Below are 14121 nucleotides of genomic sequence, written 5' to 3'. Positions count from 1 at the left end.
AAGGCCTGTGTGTGGCTTTCAGGTCTTAGTACTTTTGTTGTGTCAAGCAGAGTGAACGTGTTATTTATCACGTAAGTCTCTGTGCAGAGCACATCAACAGGAGGTCACGTGGGGAGGCCATGACCACAGATGTACTGAGATGAAGCCTGTACTGAGGCCTCCTCTGAGGCAGCGATAAGGTGATTGGTTTCTTTCATTCAAAAGATGATCTGATTGGCTGTTGCTGTGGCTTTTATGTTGTAGAAGAACTTCTTTTGAACAGTGGTGTGCATTTTGTTTTTAACAGTTGTACTTTATAAACTATCTCCACTGAAAACTACTACTAATTTTGGACTAAAACTGGTTGGAGATGTCTGGTGAAAGAGGTGAGTTTTACACACATACTGGATATTTAGTCTTTAAGTAACCTTTAAGTAAGTATTTTTTTACTGGCTACACTAGCCCCTTTGGACTGCCTTTCCTGTATTAACGTATTTATATCACTTTACACTATCCCCACACACACAAGCACAGGACTCTTTGCACTATCCACAAATGCAAAGGAACACTTTTGCACTACTTTCCACTACTTACAGCCCTGTCACATGTAAAGCACATTGTTATATGTATATGTTATATGTAAACACCCCACCCCCATGTGTACATGTTCTCTCTATGTGTATTGTTTTTGTATTTATTGTGATTTTTGATCATGTTTGTTTGTAAGTGTAAGCTACTGGATGACCTTAATTTCCCTCGGGATCAATAAAGTATCCATCTATCTATTTATCTATCTATCTAACCCCTGAAATGAGAATTTTAATTGTAAGATAAGTCTTCATGACTTTCTTAGTAACACTCTCTGACACTACAATTGGTGTTGAAATGAGTGTCCATCTTAAATAAAACACACTGTTTAAATATTGACAAACATTTTCTTTACAGCTCTACTGCCTAGGATGAAGTATGCCAGGCACGAAAATGAATACGACGGTAAGAGATAGCCTACTATTTCCCTCTCTTTGTATATAAATATTTCTGTTATGAATGTAGCATTTCAAACGACAAAAGCTCTTGCTTATTATTACGTATACACTATGGAAATTAATATACACACTTAATCATACATAATCATAATTATGTAATTATTGACATTTTCTTTTCACTGCTTGGGCAAAGAAAATTCATTCTGACATCTTCTTCCTCTCTTTGTAAATGAACATCACAAATCTTACATGTTCAGATATTGTCCGGAATTCACCTCTGAACACTATGGAAATGAATATGCTGACGTTATATATACAGAAAAACTGTGGCAGCTCCTCTTACTTATTTTTCCTTTGCAGTATGGCCATATTAGCAGTAGTTCACTCTTTGGGCACCAATGGGCCTTGTTCACCATTTTGTGTAATGCTTCTTCACAGTTTTCTTGTTAATGCTCAAGCTTGCAAAATGGCTGACATTAAACGCATGTAGAAGTAACATGAAAGTGTCAAGGTCCTTGGCTGAGTGGCCCCTGGTCTACTCTCACCACAGGAAACCCACAGCTGTCATGCCTAAATATGTGTGCTGTCAGCTCAGCAACTGAGATACACGTTTTAGACACTGGCTCTTCTACTGCATGTGGAGGTTATTTTAAATGTATGTGCTGAGCTATAAGGTGCATTTTTGAGGTGGTAATCTCATTCAGTGGTAACATATACGTATGATGCATGTGAAACACTAATGATTTGTAAACTGCTTGTTTGATGCTTTTCAAACATTCACTGGATATTGATTTATTCTTCGCAGTACCAGTGATACCTGCTGACCTGAGGATGGTTCTGGTGGGGAGGACTGGATCAGGGAAGAGTGCAGCAGGAAACACCATCTTGGGAAGAGAAAGCTTTGAATCTAGGAGGTCCCCTGAATCTGTGACGAAAGAGTGTCAGATAGATGAGGTCATGTCGGGGGAGAAGACCATCTCAGTTACTGACACACCGGGTGTGTATGACACAGATTTAGGCGAAAAGGCTTTGAGACGTGAGTTGGAAAACTATATTTACATGGCAGCTCCTGGACCCCATGTGTTCCTGCTAGTGATCAGAGTTGGGGTTAGATACAACGGGGAAGAGAAGGATGCAATGCAGTGGATCTGTGATAACTTTGGGAAGGATACTTTACATTATGCAATCATACTCTTCACCCACACTGATGAGCTCAAAGATGTGACCTTAGAGCAATATGTTGATGAAAGTGACGATCTAATGAAGCTCATTAGTGACTGTGGGGGCAGATATCATGGTTTTAACAATACAAACACAAACAGAACTCAGGTCACTGGTCTCCTGCAGAAAGTGAATGTCATGGTGGGAAAAAACAGAGTGAAAAGGAGAGAGTACTATACGAACAAAGAATTCAAGGAGGCTCAGAAACAGATTCAAATTGCAAGGATGATAAAAAAGACCAAAGAGGTAGCTCTAGGTACTGCAACGGCTGTAGGAACAGGGGCAGCAGTGGCTGGAGGAATTGTGCTTGGAGTCACAGAGCTTCTGGTCCTACCAGGTCTGTTGATTGCAGGAGGAGCTGTGATTGCAGGCAAAGCAGGGTATGATTTAATTAAAAAACAACAACAGCCAAAATAGTAGTCATGAAAAAAGGAAAACAAATAATTATGTTGTTCTTTTCTGCAATTTTTAATGCTTTTCTTTCTCTTTCTTGTAGCTGATTGTTTTTGTTTGGTATTCACACAGATGTTTGTTGTGATGATGCTAGCTGACTGTTTAAATGAAATAGTGTTTTGTACTCCCCTATGGACTACAAAGAGATGTTATTCTCTTCTTGAAGACCCAATTCTTCAGAGAGCACCTCTTTTCCTAACTTTTTTCCATCTCCTCTAACTACAACTTTCACTCGCACTTACAGTACATTGCTATTGTTCATTTTTAAGACATCACTAGAGGGCAATACGGATCCGTATTGACCGGTGAGGAGGGCAATACATGGCTGGCATGACTACCCATTAGCCAATCAGAATGCTCGTACTGTCGTTGCCATATAATAATAAACTAATAATCAACCTATGTAGCATTAGCAGGTGGAAACAGATGTTCTACAGATTATTAAACTAGTGATCAACCTATAGCACGAGCAGCTGGAAGCAGATGTTCTACTTATCTAGTAGATATTATGCAGCTCAGTCAATGCCCTGCTAGAGAATGTAACTTACATTCCTGCACTTTTTATTTGTTATGTAAAGTAGATTTCTATTGCTCATAACTTGATTGTTCTCTCTGTGGTACGTCACTTTGGATAAAAGCGTCTGCTAAATGAGTAAATGTAATGTTATTCTGAAAGAAGTATTTTCTGTTTGTTCTTCTCTGAAATGTTAATTAAAAATATTTTCCTTAATATGAGTGACTCTGCGTCCGTCTATACATTGTCCCTGTGGTGTTGCCAATGCCAGCACCGGCATCTTAAAACACTGTTTGTATTGTAGAAATGGCAGAAAACTTCTTCAATCTTTGAATGGTCTACTTACTCATGTATATCAGTATAAACAAGACATATTTTTAGGGTTATGCAGGGAAAAAGGTAATGAAGTTTTCAGATTTTAGTCTCTGGGTCTAAAACCAGCTCCTGTTGACACTCCCATTAGCTGTGGCATGCTCAGTTCTCTTTCAGAAAAGCTGAGGACGTCCTGTGAATGTTAGCTTCTTGCAAAAATATAATCACACCCATACATTTAGAGCAATGTCCTTTTAAAGCGGAGAAATGTACAGTACATTGTCCACATACGGTATATAGGTTTTTTGCTAGTTTGCTGTTTTAGTATGTATAGTGAATAAGTTTCCTTTTCAATTGTAGGGGAAACTGCTGTTAAGAATACATCTAAATACCTAAGTCTTTGTCTGCTTAGATACAAGTGATGTCAGTGAGTTCTGTTGCTACAGGTCTGTTTAATCTGGTTGGTTTAGAACTGTAAATTGACTGGAAGATTATGGAAATGAGCCCTAGTGACTATGTTTATGGCAGAGATAGTGACACACACTCTGAATTCAATCAAGCTGTGAAGCAAAACTAACCCAGAGCAGTGAGCTGCTTTTGACGGCGCCCGGGGAGCAGTGATTGGGCTAGGTGCCTTGTTCAAGGGCACTTCAGCCATGGATGTGGGCATGGGAGAGCAGTGGTCTACGACTTCCCCCGACCACATTTTTCCTACTGGTCGGGGATTGAACTGGCCACCCTACCTACGGTTTCCAGCCCGAAACCCTAACCAGTAGGCCACGGCTGCCCCACACATAACACTGCTGGTTATGATAAGGACCGGGAAAGAGAGTGAATTTCTGGGGGTGAGCGGCGGCGAACGGGAGCGGCGGAAAGTTTCTCGCGAGGACTTTGTGCTTGTTGTTTGGTGGTTAGTGTTCTAAAGGCTTGTTGACTACACAAAACAGATCATGTTTATGTGATGCCTCCAAATGACTAAACCAGTCCTGTCAGCAGGGTGAGCCCATCTCACTTCTGTTTCAGCTGCTCAGTGCAGTGAGGACATGTGACTTCAAAGAAACAAACAGGAGGCCATTTAGAGGATGTATGACACTGCCACTGTCTGAGAAGGTGTTGCAGACAACAGTCACTCACAACAGGCCTGTGTGCAGCTTTCAGTTTCGCGTTTTGTTTCTCTGTCAAGCAGAGTAAATGTCCCATATCTCACGTATGTCTCTGTGCAGAGCACATCAACAGGAAGTCACGTGGGGAAGCCATGACCACACATCTACTGAGATGAAGCCTGCACTGAGACCTCCGCCAAGGCAGTGATAAGGTGATTGGTTTATTTTATTCAGAGGATTATCTGATTGGCCACATCTGTGTGTGACAGACAAAGCTGTTGCTGTGGTTTTTAGGTTGTATAGGAAATTATTTTTAACAGTGGTCTGTAGTTTGTAGATAACAGACAACAAACTCCACTGCTCTGAACAAAAGTTAATTTGTACTCATTTTGGAATAAAACTGGGGAGATGTCTGGTGAAAGAGGTGAGTTTTACACACACTGGATATTTAGGAACCTGAAGTAAGAATTCAAACAGGGTTTTATTTTTAAAAAGATCCATTAGATCACTTCAAGTCAACAAGAGGCTTCCTTAATATCACTCTCTGGCACAACAATTAGTGTTGAAATGAGTTTGTCCATCTTAAATAATCCTCACTGTTTAAATACTGGCAAACATTTCCTTTCCAGCTCTACTGCTCGGGCAAGAAAATGAATTCGACGGTAAGACATCTTCCTTCCCTCTCTTCTCTTTGTATATGAATATTTGTGTGTTATGAATGTAGAATTGTAAACAACAACAGATCATGCTTATTATTCCACCTTTGGAAATGAATATGCAGACTTAATCATATGTAATTATAATTATATAATAATTGACATATCCTTTCCTTTCCGATGCTCGGGCAAGAAAATGAATTGTATGGTAAGACATATTTTGTCCTTCTCTTTGTAAATGAACATCACAAATCATATCTGCTCAAATATTGTGCCGAAATCACCATGAACACTGTGGAAATTATTATGCAGACTTAATCACTCATACAGACAAACTGTGGAACTACAACAGCTCCACTAACGTTTGCTTTGCAGTACGACCATATTAGCATTAGTTCACATTTTGGGCATCAGTGGGCACCATTTTGTGTAATGCTTCGTCACAGTGTTCTTGTTATTGCTTCAGCTTTCAAAATGCCTGACATTAAACCAATGTAGAAATAACATGAACACGTCAAGGGCCTTGGCTGAGTCGGCCCTGCTCTACTCTCACCACAAGAAACCCACAGCTGTCATGTCTTCATCTGTATGCTGTCAGCTCAGCAACTGAGACACATGTTTTAGACACTGCCTCTTCTACTGATTATGCATGCGGAGATTATTCTAAATATACGTGCATTTTTTTATGTGATTTTTGTGAGCTGTATCGCCACCTTTTGTGGGACAGAGATACACATACTTTTTGCCATGAAGTTACTTATATGATATACTGGTAGTTTATGCTTCTCAGACATTAACTACATATTAGTATGATGTAGTATTTATATCAACATTGCACTTTGCAGCAAAGCAACCTGCTGACATGAGGATGATTCTGGTGGGGAAGACTGGATCAGGGAAGAGTGCAACAGGAAACACCATCCTGGGAAGAGAAAGCTTTAAATCTAAGATGTCTCCTAAATCTGTGACAAAAGAGTGTCAGATAGGTCAGCGCAAGTTCGAAGGCAAGACCATCTCAGTTACTGACACACCAGGTGTGTGTGACAAAGACCTCACAGAGAAGGATCTGACCAATGCGTTGAAAAGCTGTATTGACCTGACAGTTCCTGGACCCCATGTGTTCCTGCTAGTGATCAGAGTTGGGGTTAGATACAACAGGGAAGAGGAGGGTGCAATGAAGTGGATCTGTGATAGTTTTGGGGTTGACGCTCAACAGTACGCAATCGTACTCTTCACCCACACTGATGAACTCACAGATACGACCTTAGAGCAATATGTTAATGAGAGCAGTGAGCTCAAGGATCTTGTTCGTGCCTGTGGGGGCAGATTTCATGGATTCAACAATAGAATTACAAACCCAACGCAGGTCACTGGTCTCCTGAAGATTATTAACCGTATGGTTGGAGGAAAAGTGAAAGGGAAAGATTACTATACGGACGAAAAGTTCCAGGAGGCTCAGAAACAGATTAAAAAAGCAAGGATGATGAAAAAGGCCAAAGAGGTAGCTCTAGGTGCTGCAACTGCTGTAGGAACAGGGGCAGCAGTAGCTGGAGGAATCGTGCTTGGAGTCACAGAGCTTGTGGCCACACCATCACTGTTAATCGCAGGAGGAGTTGTGATGGCAGGCAAAGCAGGGTATGATTTAATTAAAACACAAATAAATAATAATAATAAAAAGTAGTCATGAAAGGAAAAATATCGTTACGTGGTTGATTTCCTGAAGGAAAAGGAACAGAAATTTCTCGATGCTTTGACTTGACAGACTTTTTCTTTCTCTTTCTTATAGCTGATAGTATTTGTTTGGTATTCACACAGATGTTTGTTCTGATAGCGCTAACCATGACTGTTTAAAATAAATAGTGTTTTGTACTTCCCTACATGCAACAAGGAGATGTTATTCTGAAAGTTCTTCTCTGTGAAATATCAATAAAAAAATGATATGTCAAAATGAGTCATTAATGCGATTCATGTGATTAATGTGAGAAATGAACATATCAGATTTCTGATTTCAGTCTCTGAGTCAAAAAACTAGCTCCTGTTGACACTCCCATTAGCAGTTGCATGACCTGTTCACTTTCAGAAAAGCTAGTGAGGTCGTCCTGTTCATTTATTTAGTAGCATCACTGAATCAGAACTGTCAATATAAATTATATTTTCACAAGATGCTGACAAAATTACACCCACACATTTAGAGCCTTATCCTTTTCAATCTATGGTTTGTCTAAGAAATGTCCTATGTTAATTTCTAGACGTATAATATGATGTTGTATCTAGGTTTCCGCTAATTTTCTGTATATTAGTCCTCATTTTCACAAACCTGCAGCCTCTCAACTGAATAGAGGCCGTCCAGTGGGCAAGTGCCTGAAAGTTTTTTTTGTCCTATTGATGTTGACCAGTAGATGGCGACAAACAGCCAATGCCTAGAGATGTGACGATCTGGACACTGTTGGGCTTTTGAGACGCAGATGTTTTAGAAAGCTGCTTTGGAGCATCGCTCAATATCACATGTCACGTGGCAGCATTTTGCTACGCAGCGCTTAGTGTTGTGCCATCTTCAGGTCAACAGAAGAGATGCCCATTTCCAGAGTCCTGTCTCTCAACTTCTTCCCATCTCTAATCAGAATGTGCTTTGACGCTGTTTACAATAGGCTACTTTTCATTTCCCTTGGCTTAGCCCTTTTACACAGCCATTAGGCTGTTGAGACTTTGGTAACTGACTCTAGGCTTATGATGTCCAACTGAAAAATGCCCACAAAAACACTTGTTCTTTAGCATTATTTTGATGAATAAATTGTTCCTTTATTTATTAGTTCAGGGCAAAATTATTTAACAACAAAATAACATCTATTAGAAAAAGTATTGTCACAAACCCTTTATCTATGACCCATAGATAAAATAGACCAGTAACTAGGTGGATCTTCAGCAGCATCACTGAATCAGAACTCTGTTTGATTGAAGATTGTAGAGAAATCCATTAAACACAGCTAGCTTGCTGTCTCTACCCTGTCCCTACTACATTTTTTAAATGTCTGTAAAGATGTCTCCATAGATGTTTTTTAAAGTAGTTAACACATCTTTTGAGACTGATAATTCTCCAATGCATTTGAAACTGCTGCTGTGAAAGTGCTATTGAAGAAACCAAATCTAGGCTATAGTATGCCAAGTAATTACAGGCCCGTATCCAGCTTATCTTTCATGAGTAAGACACAGCTAAATCAGCTAAACTACAAGGAGGCCGTTGTGATTCGTCAACACCATTCCTGGAATTCTATTGGTTGGTGAATTTTTACAAGGGCATTTCACAAATCTGAGAGAGAGAGAGAGTCTAAGTGCAAGGAGAAGGACGCAAACCAAAGCTGTCAGAACCAATGAAGGGCAAACTGAAGCTGTCAGGACTGCTGGGGGACCCAAAAGCACAAGACAGGAGTAAGAGCAGATGTGTGATTTACTACCTTAATGAAGATTCATAGAAAAAGAAACCAGACAGGCGGACCAGAGCCCTGGCCAGAACAGAAACCAGAACAGGGAACAAAATACAAAAAAAATTCACAAAACGAAGCAAAGACTAGCGAGCAATAAGGCACAAAGGTCAGCAGGGAATCAAACAAACCAAAAAACAGGCAGAAGCTTCAGTAATGTCGTGGTCAGGAAAAACTAGGTACATGTATTGAACGAGCACGTGAAACAAGACCATCTGACAGAGTTGCACAGCAGGGTATAAACAGGAGGGGGAATAATGTTGACCAAAGAAGGGAAGGGGAGGAGCAACAAACACATGGAAACAAAAGCACATGTCAAAACATAAACACAGAGCACATGGAACAAAAGGACAAAATGGCCACCAAGGTGGCCAAGTCCACTGAGCCCTGACAGAGGCACAGAACATCAGGGAAATCAACAGTTTATATGAGTGCTCCTCTTACATTGTTATGGAGAAAAGAAGAGGAAGATCCCCCAGGATGGTGCGCTCATCATCATAATGAGCCTTGTTTAGCACTGCTGTCTGCGCAAGCACGGCAATTATGACATATCTCATTAGCAGTTATATGTTGGTGGAACAGGCTGCCTAGCACTAGCAGGGGTGTCCCTCTTTACCTTTAAGAAGCTCTTGAACACCCAACTCTTTAGAGAGCACCTCCTTTTCCTAACTTGCACTACTACTCGTACTAAGCGCTTACAGTACTTACATTCCTGCACTTTTTTCTATTTCTTATGCAAAATTGCCTACAGAGTGATTACTGGCTCTGCTCCCACCTACCTAAATGCTCTAGTAAGAGCAAATGTTACACCCAGGATGCTGCGCTCGTCTAGTGAGCGTCGTTTGGCACTGCTGTCTGTGCAAGTACGGCAGTCCAGACTATTCTCGTTTGTAGTTCCATGTTGGTGGAACAAACTGCCTAGCACTACCAGAGCAGGGGCGTCCCTCTCTACCTTTATGTAAAGTATAAGTCTTATGTTAAGTTATATTTATTGTTACACCAGGTTCTATTGCTCGTAGCTTGACTGTTCTCCCCCTTGTACGTCGCTTTGGACAAAAGCGTCTGCTAAATGACAAAATGTTAATGTAAATGTAAATGTAAAGTAGTATTTATTGTTACACTAGATCTCTATTGCTCTTAGCTTGATTGTTCTCTCCCTTGTACGTCGCCTTGGACAAAAGCGTCTGCTAAATGACTAAATGTAAATATAAAATGTAAATGTGTGAGTGTTTGTGTGTGAGAGAGAGAGGGGGGGGGGGGGCAAAAGCGTCTGCTAAATGACTAAATGTAAATGTCAAAGTTCCTCTCTGTGGGAGGAGCGTGAGTCACTCTAACTAGGCGGTTACAGATGAACCACAGGCGGATCCAGGGCTGGGTCTGGGAATACACTTACTGACCAATCAGGGTTGAATACATGGATAAATTGTTAGATAGATAGACAGACAGACAGACACACAGATATATAGATAGATAGATAGATAGATAGATAGATAGATAGATAGATAGATAGATAGATAGATAGATAGATAGATAGATAGATAGATAAATAGATAGATAGGAAGATAGATAGATAGATAGATGGATGGATGGATGGATGGATGGACTCATAGATGACCTCACCCACTCACTAATGTGATTCAATGTAAACTTTGCTGTACTCCTTAATCCTTCCAAATCCTCTGTTTGACAGATTTACTGAGAGGGCTACTGACAGGGCTACTGGGCTACTGACAGGGCTGATGACAGGGCTACTGACAGATTCACTGACAGGGCTACTGACAGGGCTACTGGCAGGGCTACTGAGAGGGCTACTGACAGGGCAACTGGCAGGGCTACTGACAGGGCTTCTGACAGGGCTACTGAGAGGGCTACTGACAGGGCTACTGACAAGTTTACTGACATGGCTACTGACAGGGCTACTGACAGGGGTACTGACATGGGTACTGACATGGCTACTGAGAGAGCTAATGACAGGGCTACTGACATGGGTACTGACATGGGTACTGACATCCTGTGGTCTGTGGTGCTCAACTGCTGGACTTCAACCAACTGTGTGACAGTGGTTCAGGAGGTAGAGAAGTCGTTTAGTAACAGAAGGTTGCTAGTTCGATACCCACTGTTGAAGCGTCCTTTAACAAGGCACTGAACCCCTTATTGCTCCTGACGTGCAGTGAGCCAACAGTATAGATGTAAGTCGCTTTCGATAAAAGCGTCTGCTAAATGACTAAATGTAAAATTACTGACTTTATCTACCTTATAACAAGTAGTGGTCAATGTGGGGGGAACTCCCTGTTCTCCTTCATCCAGGCATTTCTTTCTTCCGATCCTCAAGCTTTCCAGTGAAGCTTCCTTCCTCCATCCACATATACAGAACTTGAAGGGCTTTCCCCTTATTCCCCCGCGGACTGGCCGTATCTGTGTTCATCCCCTTTCTCGTAAGCCATGCCAAAGTCCAAAGCCATGTGGTCACCCTGTGAGTCATCTTCCAACCCCTGCTCTCGCTGGCTCTGGCGGTATTCTTCTTTTCGGTTGGTTCTTCTGTACCGTGCTTGGGCGCATCTTCTTGGCTTTATTTGCCACAGATGCTGCTGCGGCTGCTACAGCTCGCCAGGCCAAAGCAGCCCCCAGTGAGTTCTACTCCCTCTTGCCAGCTGCCTTCCCAAGCTGTCACCCAGTCATTCCCTTGTTGTCAGCAGCCCTATTCAGAGCAGTCACGCGGCACTGTAGACTGGTCATTTCAGTTATGCACAGGAGAAGATGTTGAATTCCTTGTGCTATTGGTTGGGGCTCTTCTCACAGTGGCCAATTCTCTCACAGTCACATGCAAGTACTCATAGCCAGCAACCTATCCTAACCAATATAACAACTGCCCAACCATAGATCCTATGCTGCAGGATACAACAACAACACACAACTGGCTGGTGACAGCTGCAATACGTGTCAGATACCTGGGATCCGTAAAGTACGTTGGGTTAAAGTTTGTAAAATATAGTGAAATAATTAAAATTAACCACATTTTTAAAGATACAAATTGCATGGCAGGAGAACTACAAATTAACACTGCTCTTGTAGTAGACAAAAACAAAAGAGAATGTTTGCCTTCTGAAGCCCTGGTAGACAAGTTTGTTATTGATTCATAGTAGACAAGTTTTGTATTGAGTCCTTATAGACAAGTTTGTTATTGTGGACAGGTTTTCATTAGTTCCAGTTCCAATTCAATTTAATTTGAGGATGAATATGAAGATGACGAGGTACGGTATACCATTTGGGTGGGGAAACAACAACAGCACTTGATTTGACGTGTCCTTTACTCTAATGATCAGATAAGCTATGACGTAGCAACCCGTGCAATGGGACTCAATCAGCCCTCATTGCTATCTCCTCTTCTTCTGTGGTATTTTCCCATTGTTGTGCTATATACAGCTTTGCATCTTCTTTGGTGGTATGGCATTTGTGTTTCCCCTGTGCCTGGCGTGCCAACCTCTTGACATTGTGCAATCTGTGTTCCCATCAGGCCAAAGGTCTGTGCTCTGTATAAAGGGTCTGATTGGGGTGCTGACCGACTGCGCTCTGTATAAAGGGTCTGATTGGGGTGCTGACTGACTGCGCTATGTGCTAAGCTGACCATCACTAGGTGTGCAAACCACTCACTCAATAGTCTTTGCCTTTCCATCGTCACCTAAGATACAATAGAGCCTTCTGTACCAGGTCAGAGAGAGAAAGAGAGAGGGGGGGGATACAGAGAGAGAGAGAGAGGGGGGGGGATACAGAGAGAGAGGGGGGGATACAGAGAGATATAGAGAGAGAGTGTGTGTGGGAGAGAGGGGGAATACAGAGAGAGAGAGAGGTTGAAGTGGAAGAGAAAGGAAGAAGGAGATTTAGATTTTTGGGATGAATTTGACTTTATTTAAAGTAATTAAATAAAGTGAAGTTAGTTAGTTTGTGAGTGAGCATCATCTTGTTTTAAGGTACTGGGAGTATCCATTTTCTTGAAGCACACGCACATACACACACACACACACCCACTCACACTCACACTCACACTCACACTCACACTCACACTCACACTCACACTCACACTCACACTCACACACACACACACACACACACACACACACACACAAACACACACACGTACACACACACACGCACACACAATGGCTCTAATGATGGTATCAGATGTGATTTCTGATGACCTTTAAAAAATGCCAAGGTGTCAGTTAACAAAGGGGCAAGACACTCACCGACAGGAAGACAAACACACACAAACAAATGAACACACACCAGGCACATGCACACACGCACTCGCATGTAGAATAGCAAAAGACTGCTGTAGGTACTCTAATCTTAATTATATTTGTTGTAATTTAATACATTATTAATTGTGAATTAATTAAATAATATGTTTGTACATTGAATGCATGAATACCATGCACAGCCACTTGACCTGCAGAGCTCAAATGTCATAAAATATTACAACACAAGCAGACTCCAGTCATCCTTGGGGATGTGTCGGCTATTGTAAAACGTAAATGGACTGCATTTATATAGCGCTTTTATATTCAAAGAGCACTGAAGCGCTTTACAGATGAATGCCTCAGACATCTGCCCATTCATACACTGATGGCTTCTATCTAAGGTGACAACCTGTACTTTGGTTCAGTGTTTTGCTGAAGGTCACTTCAAGAGTGAGGAGGAGTTGGGTTTGAACTAGCGATCTTCCGATTGAACGACTCCTCCACCTCCTTTACCACTGTCGCCCCCAAAGACTTCACCGCCTCTCTCTAAGCTGTTCTACTTCCAGATTTGCATTTCACAAAGGTTTTGTAGAGTATAATGAATGAGATAATAGCATTTGGTACCTCTCTCTCTCTCTCTCTCTTTCTCATACAGTAGGGTTAAATGATAGAGAGAATAGCATTTGGTACCTCTCTCTCTCTCTCTCTCTCTCTTTCTCATACAGTAGGGTTAAATGATAGAGAGACTAGCATTTGGTGCCTCTCTCTCTCTCTTTCTCATACAGTAGGGTTAAATGATAGAGAGAATAGCATTTGGTACCTCTCTCTCTCTCTCTCTCTCTCTCTCTCTTTCTCATACAGTAGGGTTAAATGATAGAGAGAATAGCATTTGGTACCTCGCTCTCTCTCTCTCTCTCACTCTATCTCTCTCTCTTTCTCATACAGTAGGGTTAAATGATAGAGAGACTAGCATTTGGTACCTCTCTCTCTCTCTCTTTCTCATACAGTAGGGTTAAATGATAGAGAGACTAGCATTTGGTACCTCTCTCTCTCTCTCTTTCTCATACAGTAGGGTTAAATGATAGAGAGAATAGCATTTGGTACCTCTCTCTCTCTCTCTTTCTCATACAGTAGGGTTAAATGATAGAGAGAATAGCATTTGGTACCTCTCTCTCTCTCT

At 41.5% G+C, this 14121-nt stretch overlaps 2 protein-coding genes across 2 annotated transcripts; both read left to right on the top strand.

The window, feature by feature from the left end:
- Positions 1–349: 349 nt before the first annotated feature.
- LOC308367954 (GTPase IMAP family member 4-like) lies at positions 350–2603 on the top strand (the record flags this gene model as incomplete). The annotated part of the gene is made up of 3 exons (XM_080841979.1): positions 350–365; positions 925–972; positions 1771–2603. 3 exons carry the CDS (start codon positions 350–352, stop codon positions 2601–2603), a joined length of 897 nt encoding a protein of 298 aa, XP_080698105.1.
- Positions 2604–5729: 3126 nt separating this feature from the next.
- On the top strand, positions 5730–6905 carry LOC308367949 (GTPase IMAP family member 9-like; the record flags this gene model as incomplete). The annotated part of the gene is made up of 2 exons (XM_080841966.1): positions 5730–5817; positions 6070–6905. 2 exons carry the CDS (start codon positions 5730–5732, stop codon positions 6903–6905), a joined length of 924 nt encoding a protein of 307 aa, XP_080698092.1.
- Positions 6906–14121: the final 7216 nt, after the last annotated feature.

Source organism: Sprattus sprattus, assembly GCF_963457725.1.
Source record: "Sprattus sprattus genome assembly, chromosome: 1".
NCBI lineage: Eukaryota > Metazoa > Chordata > Actinopteri > Clupeiformes > Clupeidae > Sprattus > Sprattus sprattus.
The sequence above is the reverse complement of the archived record's forward strand: the minus strand, read 5'-3'. Positions and strand labels throughout refer to the sequence as shown.